General features: G+C 42.8%; 1 protein-coding gene across 1 annotated transcript in view; it reads right to left on the bottom strand.

The window, feature by feature from the left end:
* The window catches only part of PITPNC1 (phosphatidylinositol transfer protein cytoplasmic 1), a 207,499-nt gene that overhangs the window by 24,209 nt on the left and 160,873 nt on the right, over positions 1–22,417 (bottom strand). The window contains exons 6-7 of the mRNA XM_070740337.1: positions 18,125–18,220; positions 4,806–4,961 (exon numbers count right to left, since the gene is read on the bottom strand). Coding sequence (XP_070596438.1) covers positions 4,806–4,961; positions 18,125–18,220 — 252 coding nt within the window. The remainder of the gene's footprint in view (positions 1–4,805; positions 4,962–18,124; positions 18,221–22,417) is intronic.

Below are 22,417 nucleotides of genomic sequence, written 5' to 3'. Positions count from 1 at the left end.
GATCAAAATTCAGATGCTTGGCAACTGGCCTGTATTTATGATGGCAGTTCTGTCCTGGGGTCATGTGATCACTTTCTTTGATCTTCTGACAATGAAAGTCAATGGGGAAGCCAGATGCATTTAACAACTGTATTACTGACTTAAAAGCTCAGTGAATCACTTAGTGATTCAGTGATGGCAAGAGGTTACAAAATGGGACTAAATTCACTTAAAGCTTAGAAATGGAAATTTTGAGTTCAATTGTGGTTGTAAGTCAAGGACTACTTGTTCTTATATACTTAGATACAATCTTTTAGATGGGGTACAATGTTTTACTTAGTGTTATATATTTCTGATTAACACAAAGCAATATTGCCGCTGATATATTTAGAACTGCAGAAAAAACAATTGCTGCCAACCTGCCTTCCATTGAGGACCTGTATACTGCACGAGTCAAAAAGAGGGCGGGGAAAATATTTACTGACCCCTCGCATCCTGGACACAAACTGTTTCAACTCCTACCTTCAAAACGTCTCTACAGAGCACTGCACACCAAGACAACTAGACACAAGAACAGTTTTTTCCCAAACGCCATGACTCTACTAAACAAATAATTCCCTCAACACTGTCAGACTTTTTACTAAGTCTGCACTTCTATTTCTACTAGTTTTTCTCATCATTTATATCATCCTTTTCCTCCCACTTAGGACTGTATGACTGTAACTTGTTGCTTGTATCCTAAGATTTTTATTAATATTGATTGTTTCTTCATTGCTTATTTGACCCCTATGACAATCATTAAGTGTTGTACCACATGATTCTTGACAAATGTATCTTTTTCTTTTATGTACGCTGAGAGCATATGCACCAAGACAAATTCCTGTGTGTCCAATCACACTTGGCCAATAAAATTCTATTCTATTCTACTCTACTCTACTCTATTCTATATCCTGGGGAGAAGGTATTAAAATAGGGTATTTTGACTTCAGGCAACCTCCTTTCCAAAAAGAATTGGGGAATAATTCATAGAAAGTGAATTTCACAATCTTTGAAACATGGAACAACTGTTTATCATCAGGGTAGATTTCTCTGGACTCTATGTATAATCAATCAGATGCAAATAACCATCAGAAATAGTCCTACATTCCCTGAAAAGAACATCAATATCCTCTTATATTCTGCAGAATTTCCTTTTCCATTTTGTTTCTCTTTGTCTTTTTCAATCCTTCAATCTAAGGTAAGCCAAAAAATATATATATGCAGAATTTGAGGACATATATTACAAGCAGATTACATTAGCAAGTAAGCACATAGCTAAGGATTTATCTCTCTCTCTCTCATGCACATCAAAGGTATCAAAGGCAAGAGAAATGTTGGTTAGTTTCATTTTCATGTGCAGGTTTCTGTCAAAATAGAATGAAAAACAATGCTGCAGTGGCTCAGCAGTCATGGTGCCTGCCAGCAAACCACCTGAGAAAATGTTAATCATGCAATTTTGGAAGAAAATTAGGGTTGGTAAATTGAAATAATGATAGGGCCTCTAAGAAAGCTTTTTCTAATAAACTGTGTATAGTCAATAGGATAAAGCTAATCTGATGGGATTAGAGCCAAAGAATTGGCACAACTTCCTTGAAGATAAATACTTCAACTTAATTTTTTAAAAGAAATATGTAAAAGAAAATAGCATTCAATGAAAATGTGCATTGTATAGAGAAAGTGGACAGAGATATAATTACCAGATTTATTATTTTTCTCTAATTGAGCCGGGGTGGCGCAGCAGGTAGAGGGCAGTACTGCAGGCCACTGAAGCTGACTGTAGATCTGCAGGTCAGTGGTTCAAATCTCATCACCGGCTCAAGGTTGACTCAGCCTTCCATCCTTTCCAGGTGGGTAAAATGAGGACCCAGATTGTGGTGGCAATAGGCTGGCTCTGTTAAAAAGTGCTATTGCTAACATGTTGTAAGCCACCCTGAGTCTAAGGAGAAGGGTGGCATAAAAATCAAATAAATAAATAAAAATAAATAAATAATTACAGAACAGTGGCTCAAGTGTGGCCAGTTTAATTTGGCAATTCTCTATTCAATGGATTCGTGGTACCCACCAATTTGGCAGGCTTAAAATGGATTAGGTAAATTCATGGAGAAGATGAAGGCTGTAGGTTATCTCCAGGAGAGGAGTCATGATTTGCCTTGACGTTTTAGGAGTATCTGCCTTCTCTTTTCTTCTTAAAAGAAATCTTAATTATTTTGTTTCCCTATCCTCAGAACAACATGCAATTCTGAATTCTGGAAAACTAAGTCATACCAGATAATTGCTTCTCTTGTTATCAGCTTTCAGAAGGACATAATTCATTTCAGTCTTAACTTTTCCCCTTCAACTCCTGCCCTAATTTGTTTTTGCTGGCACTGTTTCACAGTTCCATTGTTTCTTTTTCTGAGTCAATCATTTCTTGCTTTCTGGCTGTTGCTTTTAACTCTGCCGTCCTTAATTCTTCTTCCTCTCTTTCTTTCTCTTATATACCATACAGTGAAAGCTTAGTGGATTTATAAATGGATTTTCATATATAAATGATCATGGTGCATCTCAATTGGACCAAGATTTGCAACATAATGGTAAAACATGTAGATTTTCATGGCGATCGCTCTCATTATGGTTAAAGAATGTTATATTTTGGAATAAAGGTACACATTATTTCCTGCTTCCCCACCCCTTTTTTTGCAATGTTAACCTTTAATAGTTATCCTTTGTGGTTTTGTTTAATCCTTCAATCAATTTATTGCAGTCCTGACGTGATGCAAACACTGTTTCACTTTCGGTGGTGTTTTACCCTGAGTAAACATAATCAGAGAGATTTTCTTACCAGGAAACCTCAGTCCTTTCTGTAGTCTCCAAAACTGGGACCTGTCCACATAATAATCCCAATTGGGTTTTTGAGTACATTCAATAGAATAAGCCCTCCCTTGAATATAAGCCCCTCCAATATTTAGAGGCATGCGCAGCTGCTTCACCATGATGTTAGAAGGCGTGGTGGAGAGGGAGAAAAGGGTGGGGAAACATGCCCACGTGTCCCAAACCCACCTGCCATCCACAAATCCTAGCTTGCGTGCCATTTCTCTTAGCGCAGCCACAAAAAGAGCAGCCACAAAAAACCCTCTTGCCAGTCCTAGCCCTGTTGAGCTGGGACTAGCGGGAGGGTGACTGGTGCCAGAGTTCCGAGCAGTAGCCCGTGTGAGCTGTCTGTGTAGCCATGAAGTGGGGTCGGCATGGCAAGTTCTTGCCTGCAACATTGCCAGCGTGTATCGGGTCAGAGCTGCTGCCACCCAAAATCAGTAGGCCAGACTAGGTGAGCCGGACACATCGCTGCCACTTGGGAGAAAAAAGGGGGAGGAGGCCCATTTCTCACGTTCTTGTCCTCCTGGGCGGTGGCAACATGTTCAGCTCCCTGAATCTGGCCTGCCAATCTTGGGTGGCTTTTATTATTTGTTTGGAATCAAGTCAGCCTCTCAGCGTAGCCCAGTGTCCTGGCTCTTTTTCAGGGCAGCTGGGACACTTAGGGGATGCACATCAGTTGCTTTTCCTTGGGGGGGGAAAGTATGGGGGCGAGAGCCGCTAACATCCCCCGAGCCTTCCACCAGCCCTGAAAAGGAGCTGGGATTTGGCACTGGGCTAAGCTGAGAGGCTGGCTTGATTCTGAATAAATAAGAAAAGCCACCAAGCTGGCAGAGCTCGGCAAGCTAGATTCACGGAGCTGAATATGCCACTGCCACCCAGGAGGAGAATGTGTTCTGCCCAAGCTACGGACCACAAAGAACACAGCACACACAAAATCTGTACAGATCTTAGTTTTACTAATTAAGGACTACTATTGAGCTTTCTTAATAGCTGTCAAACACAAATACAGTTTAAAGCAGTCTTTTCTGAACACCGGCTGTGATTTCAACTTCATTAACAGCCAGCACGAGTCCACGAAATAATAACTAAATTCAATAACTCAGCGAAATTGCAGCATCGCAAAAACATGGAAGTCCTCGAAACCCGACCTCTGGAATTCCGTGTTTTTGTGATGCTGCAATTTCGTGAGGCTCCCCTTGCTGGGAAACCCCACCTCCGGACTTCCATTGTCAGAGAAGCGCCCGTTTTTGCGCTGCTGGGATTTCCCTGCAGCATCGCAAAAACACGGAAGTCCGGAGGTGGTGTTTCCCATGGAGGGAAGCCTCAGGGGAATCCCAGTAGCGCAAAAACGGGTGCTTTACTGGCAACAGAAGTCCGGAGGCGGGGCATCCCAGTGGCAGCGGCTTGGGTTTGTAAGGTGAAAATAGTTTGGAAGAAGAGGCAAAAAATCTTTTAACCCTGGGTTTGTATCTCGAAAAATTTGTATGATGAGGGGTTCCCTTAGGAATTAATCAATGACTGAGCAAAACTAGTCATGGGAATGCACTTAGAAACATAGAAACATAGACTTCCCTTGGAACTGTGAGAAATCAGAATGAAGTCTATATGCCGTAGCTCTGTAGTGGATTAAAAAGGAAAAAAACTATTTGGTTTATTTGCAGTGCACAAAAAGTTGACAGGAATGTTTAAAATGTGCTGATATAAAGCCTACATCACAGGATCACAAGGGAACATTACAGTTGGCAAGGAAGTCTGATGTCAAAGTGAGTGGAAAGTGAGTAAAAGTCAGAGTAAGTAATTGTAAACTTTTGTAAATATAATCAATTTTTTGAATAATCCTCACTGCTGATCATTCAACTTGCCCCAATTTTGTCCACATAAAACTGTACAGGATATTGGTGGGGGTAAATATGCAGACACTGCCCTTTACTTACCTTATGAACAAACTGCTCAACTCGAGTTTGAAGTCCCCATACTTCAAATTTCACAGATACAAGTTTGTAGGAGCACATAATAGGATCTTGTGTTTCTCTCCAACCTTCTTTTAATAGACCTCTCCCTGTCTTCTCTGATTTGAAGCATTTAGGATCCTGTTGAGAACAAGAAGACTGAGTGAGCAACTTCGTTAAGAAATCTACCTTTGGGGGGAAAAAGGATCACTTGTTTTTGATGATAGTCCTTGTCAGTACTGCAATTGTGTTGCTTTTAAGAGCTAGGCTGCAATTAGCAATATAAGGGAGACAGATGTGCTGCTCTCTACTTTTGTTGCATTGCGTTGTTCCTGTTGACTTGTATTGAATGACATTGTATTGTTGATTGTTGATGTATGCATGTTGGTTAGTATTGATATTATATTGCTGTGTGCTAAGTTATTGATGTTTAGCTATGTGCTAATACTACTGTGTGCTAAATGGTATATATATTTGCTGTGTGCTAGTAAGAGAATATACTACATTGCCATGTGCTAAATGGTATATTTATATGCTATGGTATATCTATATATAAGAGAATATTATTATTTATTAGATTTGTATGCCGCCCCTCTCCGAAGACTCAGAGCAGCTATATACTATACTAATATACTATATTGCTGTATTTAAAATGGTATATGTACTTGCTGTGTGCTTATAAGGGAATATACTATATTGCTGTGTGCTGATTGGTCTAATGTACTAGCTGTTTGCTAATACTATACTATATTGCTTTGTGCTTATATGTAATTGCTGTGTGCTAAATGGTATGGAACTGTGTGTATTATGTATTATGAATTGTATTATGGTTAGTGTGTAATATTAATGATTTTGTATACCTTGTAAATAATACTTTTAAAATAGTTGTCTGTGTTATTGTCTGAACAACCACCACTGCCACATATACTCTGTTTGGAATTAAGTATTCTAAGTATTTAGCCCAGTGTGGAATGCTAACAGTCCTCAATCTATGACCACAATTGAGTCCAATTTTTTTTATTGTTAAGTGAGACATTTGTTAAATAAGAATTTTACCCCATTTTACCACCTTTCTTGCCACATTTGTTAAGTGAATCGCTACAGTTGTTTAGTTAGTAATGTGGTTGTTAAGTGAATCTGGTTTCCTTATTGACTTTGTTTGTCCGGTCACATAAAGTGATCACATGACCCCAGGACCCGGCAATTGTCATACATATGAGTCAAATGCCCAGTGTCTGAATTTTAATCCAATGACCATAGGATAACGCAATGGCCATAAACGAAAAACGGTCATACGGTGTTTCAGTCCCATTGTAACTTCGAATAGTCACTGAATAAACTGTTCTAAATCAAGGACTATTTGTACTAGTAAGAATGGAACTTCACAATCTTATTTGTATCTATGTCAGGGAGAATGTCTTGGGAGAGGGGCGGCATACGAATCTAATAAATTATTATTATTAAATAAACTAATGTTCACTTTGTGTTTCTTTTCTACATTTATTAATATTAGGGCTGGAAACCGGTTGTTTGGAAAAGTAGACTGGAGATTTTTAGTAAAACAACTGTATTAATCCCAATCCTTATTTTTAAATCATACCTGAAGCATTTTTCTTCGCCCCATTTAACATTCTCTCTAAATAACATTTGTGAGTTTGGCAGCCACATACATGAAATGGAATGAAAGGAGGTGTAAGCAAATACAGAACTGAACTCTGGGAGAAGGTGTCGATTGTCAGATGAGAAGATGTTTATGCACAGGCTACAGCAGCGATGGCGAGTCTTTTTTGGCGAGACATTGCCGTTTGTCAGCTCCAGCACGCATACGAGTACTGGCCAGCTGATTTTCGGCCTTCTTTTCACCAATTTTTGCTTTCCCCCTTCAGGAAAGCCTCCTGGACCCTGGGGACGGTGAACAATGACATTCAGTAAGGCCTGTGTGCATGCGTAAGGGACAGCGGGGTGGGGTGGGTGGATGTGCATGTGTGGGAGGAGAGCATTGCTATCATGCACGCGAGCACCTTTTTAGCACTCAAGCCAAAAAAGACTCGCCATCACTGGGCTACATCAATAAATCAATAAATCTTCTCGTGTGGATGTACATGACAGGATGTAGGATAGTGATGGCGAACCTATGGCACGGGTGCCACAGGTGGCACGTGGAACCATATCTGCTGGCACGCAAGCTGTTGCCCTAGCTCAGCTCCAATGTGCATGTGTGTGGTGGCCAGCTGATTTTTGGCTCTGGGAGGGTGTTTTTGGCTTCCAGAGAGCCTCTGGGGTGATGGGGGAGGGCGTTTTTACCCTCCCCTGGCTCCAGGGAAGCCTTTGGAGCCTGGGGAGGGCAAAACATGAGCCTACTGAGCCCACCAGAAGTTGGGAAACAGGCCATTTCCAGCCTGCAGAGGGCCTCCGGGGGGGCGGAGAGGCTGTTTTCACCTTTCCCAGGCATTGAATTATGGGTGTGGACACTCACATATGCGCGATATTGTGCGTGTACGCTCTTTTGGCACCCAAGGGAAAAAAGGTTTGCCATTATTGATGTAGGAGATGATGAGGCTGAGCCTGAAGGCAGAATCAAATACATGAATCAGTCTGAAGACACTATGTCCCTGTAAGAGACCTATTTCTAACTCCCCTTGAAGTCTTTTGATTCCTATCTGGCACCAATTTGTCTTGACCATTACTAGTTCAAGTTCGTGTTTATAGGTAGCATGAAATAAACTTGTAGTTCTTTTGACTCTGTCCTGGTTCTTAATGTCTTGTACCTAATACATGCGCCCAACTGGAGCTCCCTATGTCTTGAGATAGGGCCTGACGTAACAACCATGTGATTTGCTAAATGACTTTCTGTAAAAAAGGTTGTAAAATCAAGTTCTGTCCAATGATGCCTTGACTTACAATCACAAGGTTTTACGATGAAAATTCCAGGCTCCACTGTGATCATAAGTCAAAGACTACCTGTATCTTCTTGGGTATCAAATAAAAATAGCTTTGCAATGTTTAGTGTACATAATATAGTTACATTAAGCTGTACAAAGATCAGGGCAGAGGTAGGATGCTGCTTGGGTGTTGATATTCCAGTTCAAAATTATAAATATAGGCTAAAAATTACCACATTCCAATAAGCTTCCTTCAAATATTACTTCTGTTGTAAATACATGCATTCATTTGGGGCAGAGTAAGATTTACTAATAGGCAAAACCTTTTTTGAAACGTTTCACCTGCTTAAATACCCTTTGGGTTCATGGATAATGTATTGCACATTTTAATTGTGATATTTCAAGTAGGTTTGCAACTAGTTGGTGTAGTTTTGATACCTGATAATTCTCTGCTTCCCATTTTTCAGATGCTCATCTCATTCATAATCCTGACAATCTAAAAGTGCTTCTTCAATGTATTTGGAAGCAGGTTTTCCAAAATATATTTGGCACACTCCTCTCCTCCACTCCCACACCAAAAATAATTACATTTGGCAGCTTCTTTTTCCCCCCTCCAAAGCAAATAAAGCGCAGATAAAGCAGTGCATCTGCCTTGGGAGAGCTCAAGGCTTGAAAGTGCTATTTTAAAACATCCTGTGCCTGGCATCACAATGTACTGCAAACACGAAGCAATTTGTGCCATTTGGAAGGAAAATTATTCCATCGAAATGAATTGGCCACATAAATTATGTTTGACTGAAGCCCAGAATGGAGGCAGAGGAGAATTCTAACAGGAGTGATTGAAAAAGGTCTTTAACATAGCACTTGTAGAACAATTATAAAACGAATCTTAAGTTAAACATAAGTGGGTTGTTTTGCTTTTCACAGGTACTTTATGGCAATAGGGAAAGAACAGGGTGAAAAACATTATTTGTGAGAAAAGTTTAACAGGGCTAAAAAAAAAAATCTGCTCTTGAAGGCTTAGGAGCATAAATGATACTACTGATATTATAAGAAGAACTCTGTGCGCTTAAGGGAATGTATGTGTGTATATAGATGTCTGTACACAAACATCCACCTACATCCACATCCACACATACATCCTAAGGCACCTGACAAATTGCTTTGGAAACTTGCAAATCTGTGATATAGAATCTACTAATCTAGACAAAAATAATAATGAAATACAGTTAGTCCTCAACTTACAATTGTTCATTTAGTGACTGTTCAAAGTTACAACAGCACTAGAAAAAAAAAGTGTCTTATGATCCTTTTTTACACTTATGACCATTGCAGCATCCCTAGGATCACATGATCAAAATTAAGATGCTTGACAACTGACTCATATTTATGATGATTGCAATGTCCCAGGATCACATGATCGACTTTTGCAATCTTCTGACAAGGGAAGTATTTATTCATTCATTCATTCATTCATTCATTCATTCATTCATTCATTCATTCATTCATTCATTTATTAGATTTCTATGCCGCCCTCTCCGAAGACTTGGGGTGGCTAACAACAATAAAGAAAACAATGTAACAAATCTAATATTAAAAAATAATCTAAAAAACCCCCAATTTAAGAGACCAATCATACCAACAAGCATACCATGTATAAATTCTATAAGCCTAGGGGGAAGGGAAAAAAATTCAATTCCCCCATGCCTGACGACAGAGGTGGGTTTTAAGGAGCTTGCAAAAGGCAAGAAGGGTGGGGGCAACTCTGATATCTGGGGGGAGTTGGTTCCAGAGGGTCGGGGCCACCACAGAGAAGGCTCTTCTCCTGGGTCCCGCCAAATGACATTGTTTAGTCCAGAGGTCCCCAACCGCCGGTCCGCGGACCGGGACCGGGCCGTTGGGGTTTTCCAGCCGGTCCGCGGCGGCGCTGCCCTCCCGGCAGAGGACATTATGCAGGACAGGGTGGGGCGTCGGGCAGGGCGGGGAGAATCAGGAGGCTCCTTTGGCGGCTGGGGGCTGCCTGGCTTTGTGATTTTGGCTGGGGGGGAGTTAGGAAGGTCCTACTTCTCCCCCCCCCAGCCAAAAACTCAAAGCCTATCTGCTGGATACGGGCGATGAGCGGGACGAGCGGTGCCGAAGCCGGTGGCTGTGGCAGCTGCTGCAAGAGGCTTCCGCGCCGCTCTGTCCCACTCATCGCCCGTATCCAGCAGATAGGCTTTGAGTTTTTGGCTGGGGGGGGGACTTAGGAAGGTCCTACTTCTCCCCCCCCCCAGCCAAAAACTCAAAGCCTATCTGCTGGATACGGGCGATGAGTGGGACAGAAGCTGCTGCCCGAGTGCTCTTGGCCGGTGGGATTCAAAGGGGAGAATCAGGAGGCTCCTTTGGCGGCTGGGGGCTGCCTGGCTTTGTGATTTTGGCTGGGGGGAGTTAGGAAGGTCCTACTTCTCCCCCCCCCAGCCAAAAACTCAAAGCCTATCTGCTGGATATGGGCGATGAGCGGGACGAGCGGTGCCGAAGCCGGTGGCTGTGGCAGCTGCTGCAAGAGGCTTCCGCGCCGCTCTGTCCCACTCATCGCCCGTATCCAGCAGATAGGCTTTGCATTTTTGGCTGGGGGGGGGGAGAAGTAGGACCTTCCTAACTCCCCCCCAGCCAAAATCACAAAGCCAGGCAGCCCCCAGCCGCCAAAGGAGCCTCCTGATTCTCCCCGCCCTGTGGAGAAGTGTGGAGGGCTGTGTCACTAAGCTCCACCCCTCCATAACCCCACCCCCATATGACCAAAGCCCCCCCCCCCCACCGGGCCATGGAAAACTGGTCTAACTGGTGCAAAAAAGGTTGGGGACCTCTGGTTTAGTCGACCTGGAGAAGGTCAACTCTGTGGGACCTAACCGGTCGCTGGGATTCGTGCAGCAGAAGGCGGTCCCGGAGATGGGGAAAGTCAATGGGGAAACCAGATTCACTTAACAACCATGTTTGTTAACTTAACAACTGCAGTGGTCCACTTAACGAATGTGGCAAGAAAGGTGACACAATGAAGCAAACTCACTTAACTGTCTCACTTAGCAACAAAAACTTTGGGATCAATGTTCGTCATAAGTCAAAAACTACCTGTATTACATTGACAAAGTAGAATTTTACTGTAGGATTTCTTCTCTTTATTAGTCAACTAGCACCTATGTGTATGCACCTGCTAAGCGTGTTCAACTAGAATCTACCCCGGAGAAGACTCACACCTCTGATATTTCCTATTGCACACATTTCTTGTTCATAGTTCAGTCTATGAAAGGTGCATAAATCAAGATTCCAAACTGGGAGATTTAAGATCTGACTTGACTTCATCAAGCTACTGTTGCAATATGTTTATGATATTATTATTGGATTTGGTGATTATTGTTGTTGGGCTGGTTTTTTTTTTGCTATTGTTAGATTTCTGCTGCTAAGTAAGATATTTATGGAGTTTTAGCAATAGCATTTAGACTTAGACTTAGCTTCATAGTGCTGTAAAACTGCTGTATGCAGTTTACAGAATCAGCATATTGGCTCCAACAACCTGGGTCCTCATTTTATCCAACTCAGAAGGATGGAAGGCTGAGTCGACCGTGAGCCGGTGGTGAGGTTTGAACTGCTGAACTATAGCTAGCAGATAACTGAAGTAGCCTGTAGTGCTGCACTCTAACCAGTGCACCACCTCGGCTCTTTTACTCCATTTTATGATCTTTCTTGCCACAGTTTTTAAGTGAATCACTCCAATTAAGTTAAGAATTGGAGTGTTGGTTATGACCTATAAAGCCCTTCATGGCATTGGACCAGAATACCTCCGGGACCGCCTTCTGCCGCACGAATCCCAGCGACCGGTTAGGTCCCACAGAGTTGGCCTTCTCCAAGTCCCATCGACTAAACAATGTCGTTTGGCGGGACCCAGGAGAAGAGCCTTCTCTGTGGCGGCCCCGACCCTCTGGAACCAGCTCCCCCCGGAGATTAGAACTGCCCCCACCCTCCTTGCCTTTCGTAAAGTTCGTAAGACCCATCTCTGCCGTCAGGCATGGGGGAACTGACACATCTCCCCTGGGCCTATACAGTTTATACATGGAATATTTGTGTGTGTGTGTTTGCTTTTAATAATGGGGTTTTTAGTGTTTTTTAAATTATTAGATTTGTTCTTGCATTGTTCTTGTTATTGTTGTGAGCCACTCCGAGTCTACGGAGAGGGGCGGCATACAAATGTAATAAATAAATAAATAAATAAACAAACAAACAAACAAACACATAAATAAATAAATAAATAAATAAATAAATAAATAAATAAGAATAGAGTTAAGGGAAGCCAGCTTCCCCATTGACATTACTGGACAGAAGGCTGCAAAAATCACATGACCATGGGACACGGTAACACTTATGAATACGAGCCAGTTGCCAAGTGTGCAAATTTTGATCAGGTGACCACAAGGATGCCCAATAATCCTAAGTGTGAAAAACGTACATAAATCACTTAAAACAGTCACTAAATGGATGGTTATAAATTGTGGATGACCTTTATTGTTTTATTTGATCTTCTTACTGTAAGGATGGAAGGAAATGCAAGCCCCTTAGAATCTCTCTGGAGTGGAATGACATCTGAACCCTATTAAACAGTCTATAACGTTTGATCCATGCCATTCCAGGAAATCAGGACTGATATGCATTTTGCAAAAGGGGAAGAGATTTGATGCAAAGTTGACAAGAAGAGTAAGCTCTGATTGCCTTCTGGTTCTTCAAGTCTTGTACTGTACATGTGCATGGAAGTAAATACACTTATATTCGTGGTTATTATAAATATAGAGATCCCCTTTCATGTAGCAGTGAAGGTACCAGGCTAGAAACTGGGAACTATTGAGATTTTCCTGCTTAGCCATGAAAGCCAGGACTTTGGACCAATCACTCTCTTTCCCTCAGCACAATAGTAAATCTAGGAGAAGGAAGGAGTGTTATGCATCCCAAAGGTGCTTTTTCAAGAGGCAACTGGACCTTTCTTGCTTTTCTTTGAAGATGTTTCGCTTCCCATTCAAGGAGCTTCTTCAGTTCTGAAAAAGCACCTGTTGAAAATAACCTTTGGGACAACCATGATTTGGATGACAGAATCTCCATAGAGTGGATGACAGAATCTCCATAGAGTGTTAGGTATGTTTTTCACTTTCAGTCTATTTATGATATAAATAGATAAAATAAATCCACTTCTGAATAGCCTTGACAAGAAAACAGCAGGGACCTATCCAGACAAGGACCAAGGACTCAACATTGAGTCGAAAGTACACATGTACTTATTATTTTTTATTTTTATTTTTATTTATTGGATTTGTATGCCGCCCTCTCCGCAGACTCGGGGTGGCTAACAACAGTAGCAAAACATCATATATAGCCAGTTTGGTGTAGTGGCTAAGGCATCAGGTTAGAAACTGGGAGACTGTGAGTTCTAGTCTTGCCTTGGGCACAAATCCAGCTGGGTAACCACGGGACAGTCACTTTCTCTCAGCCTTAGGAAGAAGGCAGTGGGAAACCACTTCTAAAAATCATTGCCAAGAAAGTTGCAGTGAATTGGCCAGGCAGTTTTCCAAGAATCAGATAGAACTGAATGTTAGGGGGAAATATATATATAAATAAATATAATTATTAATATTAATAATATTAAATTATTAATATTATTATTATTAATAGCAAACATTATTATTTATTATTATAAATAATCAGAACAGGCTATTCCAGCCTTGCTTCATTTTCATGGTAAAATCAGGTCGCTTGTTTTCTTGAGTTGCCCATAGAAATTAGTGCCTCTTTTCCTAGGATTATATTTTTATCTGTTTTATTTTAATACGGTGATACTAGGCAAATGAATAACCATGGCTGAATGTAATGCTGAATGCAACATTCAGCTTCCTGAAAACATTTACCTTTTCAAATGGAAATTTTCATTTGGTTCCTTGTGGTTAAAGGAAAACATACGAGTGTACAGTATATGTGACAGCAATAATTTTTTTTAGGAACAATTAAATAACATTTCTAGTGACCAGGAATGTAGTTAACGTGTGTTGCACAGTCTCCTCGTGGGAGGAGAAACATCAAACAGTGCAAACAGAAGGAAAGCAGGAACACAATCTTTATTTGCATAAACTTAACAGCTCTTGACTTTTTGGTTCCTTAAAGTAAATTGTGGGAGGGGAGGGAAACAAAAAGTGAAGAGGTGCTGTTTTTTTGCAAATGAAGAACATGCATTTGTTAGCATCTTTCTCATAGGGCTACTGCCATCTGTCCAGTAGCTCAGCACTATTGTTAGAAAAGCTGAACTTCTGTATCCTCTCAAGTTTTGGAAAGGAGGAAGGAATGCTCTTTGTGACTGATCGGTAGCAGCAATATCTATGTCATGTTTACTGTTTTAAATCCAAATATTATATTGGGCATTCAGGTGTGCGAGACTGTGTGAAGGACACCAAGGAGCAGGAGATTTAGTACATATGAGAAGAGGCAACACAAGCCAGTTGTGAAAGCTCTGGAAAGAAAAGTGCTTCAAAAAGATTCCACTTTAGTGAACTCACAGTAAGTCTGGCTGGGAATGTACTCTTACAGTGTTCAAGATAAGTATCTAGTAGCCTCGCATCCAAGAGGCCTTTCTGAAATCCGAGTGATTTCTTTGTTTCTTTGGTTTGCTAACTATGTGAGGCTGGTCAACATGCCATTCATATTCCAATGTTTGGCGTGGCATTTAAGAAGAAGGGAGGGAGGAAAGATTGATTTGACAATTTCTGTCTATTTTTAGCAACTATGAGTTCAGCAAAATTTTGCTGACCTATCTCCAGAATGTCTTCTCTCCTTCCTCTGTGTTCAAGAGGCAGTATGGGGCTCAATTAAAAAACACACACCAGGAAACAGCCCTAAAGCTATTTTAATAGTAAAGGGGCTGACCGTGCTCCTACTGCTATGCAGGTAACCCTTGGTTAATGACTTGTTCAGGTTGCAACGCCCTAGTCTCTTCAGCCTTGAAAGACGGTGTTTAAGGGGTGACTTGATCGAAGTGTATAAAATCATGCATCGGATATAAAGGGTGGATAGAGAAAAAATATTTTCTCTATCACACAATATTAGGATGAGGGGGCACTCCCTAAAGCTCATAGGTAAGAAAGTGAGGACAAATAAAGGGAAACATTTCTTCACACAGAGGGTCGTTGGTTTATGGAATTCACTTCCAGAAGAGGTCATGACAGCTGTCAGCCTTGATAGTTTCGAGGCAGGATTAGACAGATTCATGGATGCCAAGTGTATCGGTGGTTATTGAAACGGATGTCCATGTGCCGCTTCTATGTTGGTTGAGGCAGGCAGGATTCCCTTGAGCACCATTTGTTGGGGGTCAAGGAAAAAGGAGGGGTTTGCCTTCTCTTTCTGCTCAAGATCCCCAAGGACAATTGGTGGGCCACTGTGTGACACAGAATGCTGGACTCGATGGGCTCTTCTTATGTTGTTTGGAGTTAGGAAGGCACTGAACAATAGTTCTAAAAGTTCTGGCTGTACCAGAATGCGCCCTCCCCCCCAGACCACTTACACAATCACAATCGGGATTCTTAGAAAGTGGCTCTCACTTACGAGGGTTGCAGTTTTCTTACAATTGCTGTTTGCGACTTTCCCTGCTGGCTTCCTCCAAGCAAAGTCAATGGGGAAAGTTGCAAGTTGGTCCTTTAAGTTGCCCCCATTTTCAACTGCTCTTTCTCCCGAGGACCCCACCAACTACAGCAGTGTTTCCCAACCTTGGCAACTTGAAGATATTTGGACTTCAACTCCCAGAATTCCCCAGCCAGCAATTTGGAAAATGCACTTCCAGTTTGCCCGTTGTGCTGTTTTTTGCACTTCGGTTGCAAAAAAACTTCCTTTTTTTAGGAAGCTTCCCTGAACCCTCCAGAGTGCAAAAAAACAGTAAAACGGAAGTGCATTTTCTGACCTTCCGTTTTGTCCATTGGGCTGTTTTTGCACTCTGGGGCTTCAGGAAGCTTCCCTGAAGCATCAGGAGGGCGAAATTGCCTTTCCCAAGGCTGAAAATCAGCTGACCAGCATGCACATCTGTGCTGGAGCTGACATAGGGCAACCTCTCACGTGCCTTCTGATATGGCTCTGCATGCCACCTGTGGAGGCATGCCATAGGTTTGCCATCATGGGTGTAGAGCAGGGGTCGGGAACCTATGGCTCGCGAGCCAGATATGGCTCTTTTGATGGCCGTATCTGGCTCGCAGACAGGGCTCCTAGCACTGAGCTCCCGCTCGCAGCTGTCCCCTGGCTCCTGCTCGATGCCACGGTTTTCGGCGCTGTCCTGCTGGGCCCCAAAGACGGAAGGCAGGAAGAAGGAGAGCTCCATTCTTCTCGCCTTTTTCCCGCCTTCCGTCTTTGGGGCACAGCAGGACAGCGCCGAAAACCGCGGCATCGAGCAGAAGCCGGGGGACAGCTGCGAGCGGGAGCCCCAGGAGGGAAGTACCGGCAGCGCCCCGCCCAGCTGAAGCTTCACTGGCGTTGGTGGCAAATGTCCTTTGGGGCCCGGTGGGAGGGGGGGGCTGCAGCGGCCGCAGGCAGTCGCAGGGAGATGGCGGCGGCGAGAGGGAGCTCCAGCTGGGCTGGGGGTTCGGGGGGGCCATGAACGCCGCCCGGAGCCAATGGCTTCTTTTGGGCTTACTTGAATTTCTGCTGCTGGTAAGCACGCGCGGGTGGCCGGGTGGGAAGGGCGAGGCGCGAGGGGGAGGCAAGTGGAGAAGTGGAGAGAGAGAGAAGTGGACCAAAAGAAAGAAAAGGGAAAGAGAGGGAGGGAAAGAGAAATGGAGAGGAAGGAAGGAGGGAGGGAGGGGAGAGAGGGAGAGAAGGAAGGAAGAGAAAGGAGGGTAGAAAGAGAGGGAGAGAGAGAGGAGAAAGGAAGAGGAGAGATAGAAAGGAAGAGAAAGGGATAGAAAGAGAGAGAGTGAGAGATGCTCAGTGAGTCTTTCTTTGAAGTTGCCTTTCTTTCTTTCTCTTTCTCTCTTTCTCTCTTGCTCTTTCATTCTTTTTTCTTTCTCTTGCTTTCTTTCTTTCTCTTGCTTTCTCTCCTTCCTTCCCTCCTTCCATTTCTTTCATTCCCCCTCTCTATTTTTATTTCTCTTTCATTCTTTCTTTCTCTCTTTCTTGCTTTCTTTCTTGCTTTTTCTTTCTCTTTTACCTTCCCTTCCTCTATTTCTTCTTTTCTTTCTCCTTCCTACCTTCTTCCCTCCCTCCCTTCCTTCAGTCCTTCCTCTCTTACTCTCCCCTTTCATAAGTTTCCTTGCTTCCTTCCTCTGTTCCTGTCCCTTCCCCCTTTCTTTCTTTCTTTCTTTCCTTCCCTCCCTCCATTTCTTGCTTTCCTTCTCCTTCCTCCCTTGTTTCCTCCCTCATTCCCTTCTTTCACTCCTTCTTCTCTTACTCTCCCCTTTCACACCTTTCCTTGCTTTCTTTGCACCCTTCCTCTGTTCCTGTCCCTTCCCTCTTTCCTTCCTTCCTTCCCACCCTCCGTCCATTCATTCACCCATTCCTCTCTTGATCGCCCCTTTTACCATTCCTTCCTTCCTTCCTTCTGATGTGGGCCTGGGCCAGCAGAGTAGTTTGCTTTTGCACCCCGTCTCGAGCTCCCTTGGTGCCAACCCGGCCCTCCCCACTTCGGAGAGAAGGGGGAGAAAGAGAGAGAGAGAAAGAGAGAGATAAAAAGAGAAAGATAGAGGGAGGGAGAGAAAGAGATAGAAAGAGACAAAGAGAGGGGGAGAGAAAGAGAGAGAGAAAGAGAGAAAGGGAGATACGTACGGCTCTCGCGGAATTATATTTCAAAATATGTGGCGTTTACGGCTCTCTTAGCCAAAAAGGTTCCTGACCCCTGGTGTAGAGTAATGCATAAACACCAATGAGATTGAAGGTTTAATGAGGTTTGTTTAATAGAGGTAATAAGAGGTCAAATCCCAGATTACCTATTTAAAAAAAGTGCAGGTAGATGGAATGAAGGCAAATAGATAAAAAGGAAGCAGTTGGGGAATCATGGGCAGAAAATGTATTTATTACTATTGCAGGAATAACATGCAATTTACTATCTACTCCAGGAAGTTGGTACTATGGTATGTGTCGCCTTTGTGCGCTTCAGACATAGTTAGTTGGCCTTTGATGATCCAGGAAGTTAGAGAGGCTGTTGGTAGCTCTAACAAAGTTTTTCTCGTGTGCTTTAAATACAGCACAAATGTACAATCTAAATGATCACACATCTACATATATGTAGGAATATTTCTCAGCTCCAGCTTGTAGCATGGCTTAAAAAACAACAGCTGAACTACTCCAGAATGGGAACATTCGTCCCAAGGTAGCTTGGGTGTTTCCATGAGTTACAGTACTTGCACTATATCAGTGAAAAGCATTGTGTCTTTTACTTACCTCCGATTCCTTGTAATAGCGCTCAGGAATTTCATCACAAGCAATATCAATGAAGCAGACTTCTCGGTCAAGATCTTTGGCTTCATTATCAAATATCTGCAAGATTTAAAACAAAAACACTTAAATGTTTTAATAGACAAACATTCTGAAGCTAAACTCTGTGAATGTTGTGTACTGGCACAACTTGTTTCAAGGAACAAAACTATTCGTTTCAAAAGTGGCAGGATATGTTCTTGGTCTTGGCTCCTAATTATAGGTTAGCTGCACACACAGTATGCAGGTTGCAGGCAATAACAACTTCAATGCACAAAGCCCAATTTACTTCATGGCTCTGACCAATTTTCCATGTTATTCTCATAGGTGAAAGAATGAAAATGCGATTTAAGAGGGAAGATAAGAAAAAACTCAAGAGGTAAGCAGAATAAAGGGAAAGGTTTTCCTGCCCAGTCGTGTTTGTCTCTAGCACATGGTGCTCAACTTGGTTTCTTGGCCAAGGGAACCAGTGTTGTCCAAAGACATTTATTTTGGCATGGCTATATGCCAAAAGTGCACGGAACACTGTTATCTTCCAAATGAAGTGGTACCTATTTATCTATATTTATGTACATGTTTTTGAAATGCTAGGTGGGCAGAAGCTGGGACAAGTACAGGAACTTACCCTATTATGTGGCACCCAAATCTCAAACCTGGAATGTCAGTTTTCCAGCTGACAAGCTAATCACTGAGCCACGCAGCCCCTTTCAGAGTAAATCTATTGTTATTCTCTATTTCTATGCAGTGGTTATTATCCATACAAATGTTTATTGTTCAGGTCCTTAATATCTTCAGGACCATAAACTCCTGGGAGAATCGGTGGGTGAAACATGTGCTGCCTGAATATTAAAGGAACGGGAGCCTAGATAAAAGCCTTTTCAATTATAGCCTCCTTGCTCCAGAATAGGCTATGCCTGGTTTTATTTTATTTATTTATTTCATTTGTTTGTCAAGTTTGTCAAACAAGATAGCAGGTACAGTAAACCCTCGTTACTTTGCAGTTCATCTTTTGCGGATTCGCTATTTCACTGGTTTTCAAAGGGGGCTTAAATCCATTAAATCCATTGAAAATTTTAAATCCATTAAAAATTCATAAAATTCTTCTACAGTACTACTGCACTCTGTTAAAGAAACTGGTAGGATATCACATGTAGTTCCAGCTGAGAAACATTATAGAATGACTGTTTAATGCAAAGGGTGGGTTTTAAAAGTCCAAATACTCTTAAATACATTAAAAAATATCTTTCCTCTACTTCACGGAAATTTGTTTTTCACGGATGGTCTTGGAATGCATCCCCCGTGAAAAACGAGAGATCGCTGTATAGGTATAAACATAAACATAAGCAAAGTAAGTACAGATAAATGAGGACAATAGGACAGTAAGACAGGGACGGTAGGCACGGTGGTGCACTTATGCACGCCCCTTACAGACCTCTTACCCTGTTTCCCCGATAGTAAGACACCCCCGATTGTAAGATGTATCAGGGGTTTCAGGGGGGTCGGCTAATATAAGCTGTACCCCGAAAGTAAGACATATGTCTTACTTTCTGTTCTGTCTGGGTGCCCCCAGACTTCAACACCAACTGGAAAAAGCATCCAGACACACTGGTAAAAGCAAAAGCACTTTATAGTTTGAAAAATAAACACAGAGAAAAACCTGTTCTTCCCAACAGGCAGGCTATGAGGCTTCACAGCAAAGTCCTGACGGCCAGACAATACAGCAGACTTCTTGCTGGCACACACACCACTGTAGAGAATAAGCCCCCACACCTTTTCCCCCAAGGTTTCAGCCTTCAAGGCCACAAGTCAGAATCAGGGATGCCAAAGATCACAGCTAGGTCCCAGGACTCCCAAAGATACTACTCCACAAGACAGGAAGGGTGGGTCTGCCTTTTCAGCCTTTCTGGGAAGAACCACACCCAAACCCAGCTGTTACCTATTTAGGACTGGAAGTACCTGGCTAATTGTCCCCTTCGTTGTTCTGCTCTTCTCTGCCTGTGATCGATGATGGCTTGAGCATTTTCATCTAAGGACTCCAGGCTGCTTGCTGGGGAGAGCTCCACCCCAGGGGACTCTGGCTGTTCTCCCTCTCCCTCGGCCTGATATTCCTCCTCCCCTTCTGCCTGGGCCTCCTCCTCCTCCTCCTGTTCCTCATCCTCCCCCTCTGAGCAGGGAGCCGGCAGAGGTTCAGCCGTTCCCTGAGGAGCCTCAGACGGAATCACAACACCTTCGGGGAAACACGGGGGTATTGCCGGGGGGGGAGCCCGATGACGTCGCTTCCAAGCTCCCCGCGCGCCCCTCGCCTTCGCCTCGCCGCGGCGCCACCGCCTCTTCCCCGGCTTGGCAAAGCGAAGGACGGCGCTGGTCCGAAGCGAGCCAAGCGGGCGGCGGCTTGCAGCGAAGGCGCTCGTCCCAGCAACCGAGTCCTGCCGAGGCTCGGCTGCAAGCGGCCAGCGAGGCCGACCAGCTCCGAGGCGAATGGCCGGAGCTGCGCCCTCCTTCGCCCGCCTCCTTTCCGGCAGGCAGGTGGGGCTGCCCAACTGCGCAGAGCGGCTCCTCCCCTCCAGACACACGCTTCCCCGACACGCGTCTGTGGCTCCACGCGTGCACCCCGCTTGGAGCCCTGAGGTTGAACTTGGAAAAGGGCTCACGAGGCTCCTGTCCCACGGCTGCCGTTCTGGACTCTGGGGAGATGCCTTCGGGAACGCGACCCTTTCAATTTTTTTCAAATGTAAGACATACCCCGAAAGTAAGACGTAGTGGGGCTTTTAGGGGTAAAAAGAAAGTAAGACACTGTCTTACTTTCGGGGAAACACGGTAGGAAGGGGGTGAGGTTGTCAGTAAATAGTCTAAGGTTAAAGTTTTTGGGGTTTGGGGAAGAAACCACGGAGTCATGTAGAGCACTCCAGGCATTGCCTACTCTGTTGCTGAAGTCGTATTTTCTGCAGTCGTGTTTGCAGTGGTTTACATTAAATTTGTATCTATTGTGTGCTCATGTATTATTGTGGTTAAAGCTGAAGTAGTCATTGACAGGACAGTGGCAGATGATTTTATGAACTATATTTAGATCGGTTTGAAGGCGATGTAGCTCTAAGTTGCCTAAGAAGATTTCACGTCTGGTGGCATAAGGCATTCTGTTGCGAGTGGAGGAGTGGAGGACCTTTCTTCTCGTGAAATATTTTTGGACTCTCTCAACTGTGTTTATGTCTGAACTCTTTTAACTTTTAAGAGTTAGAACTCTTAGGAAGGCTGTTAAGGCAGTTCTTCTATAAAAACTTTGGAATGGAACCTATTTACTATTTATTGCACCTTTTATGGCTTCATGAGATGATAAAATCACCCAGAATTGTCAGCTGAGATAGCACACAAATAACAATGAAACTAAATTAAACTAAACTCCTTTCGTTGAAACAAATGATTTATTTTTATTTTTTCTATTCATTACTCCTGCTGGTTAACAAAGAAAAGAGTTAAATCTATATTGGCTTTTCAACGTACCCTTTTGCAAAAAATCAAAGCACTGTGCATGTATTCGATACGTATGGTTGACCAATCTCTTCCCATTTTGTAAAATGAGCTAGTGTGATAGTCTTGTCTTATAGGGAGGCAGTAGCTTGACGAAGGTCATCGGTTGAATATGAATGTCTGATGAGAGATTTGAGTTACAGATTATCTGCCTAACAGCTGTATGGCAAAGAACTCTGCTATTCATAAGATGTTACTTTCATTTTCCCAATCAATTTTAAGTGGATCCTAAATCTAATAGATTTCACTCCTAGGATGTCTGGAGTTTTTATTCATGTATAATTTATTCTTGTATTCAGGTGGAGGGTTTAATTTCTTAGCTTGAAACACCCTCTGCTCTGACAACATGGCCTGCTCATTTTTGCTTTGATTAATTTATCTAATATTTTATTGTATTTTAAATGATTTTAGAGGATACTTTTTCCTTTGATATTGTGAAATTTATTAAAGTAAATAAATAGCTATGTCAGAAGGAAGAAAAAAAACTATTTATATACTAAATCAATGTAGATAATTATTGCTTCTAGCCAAATATTCTCTGAAATATTTAAGAGTCTGTAGAGGGGATAATTTCATTAATTATTTAGTTGAGCTGGGGATATGCAAAAGTTTTTTTAAAAGGAATATTAAAGTTCATGGGGAAAAGCAGAAGGGTTTCCAACCGACTGTTTTTGTACTGGCAAAGAGCAGAAAGCAAATGGCAAGAACATTCTGTGTTCTTAACAATGTCAGAAT

Source organism: Erythrolamprus reginae, chromosome 2 (genome assembly GCF_031021105.1).
Source record: "Erythrolamprus reginae isolate rEryReg1 chromosome 2, rEryReg1.hap1, whole genome shotgun sequence".
Lineage (NCBI taxonomy): Eukaryota > Metazoa > Chordata > Lepidosauria > Squamata > Dipsadidae > Erythrolamprus > Erythrolamprus reginae.
The sequence above is the reverse complement of the archived record's forward strand: the minus strand, read 5'-3'. Positions and strand labels throughout refer to the sequence as shown.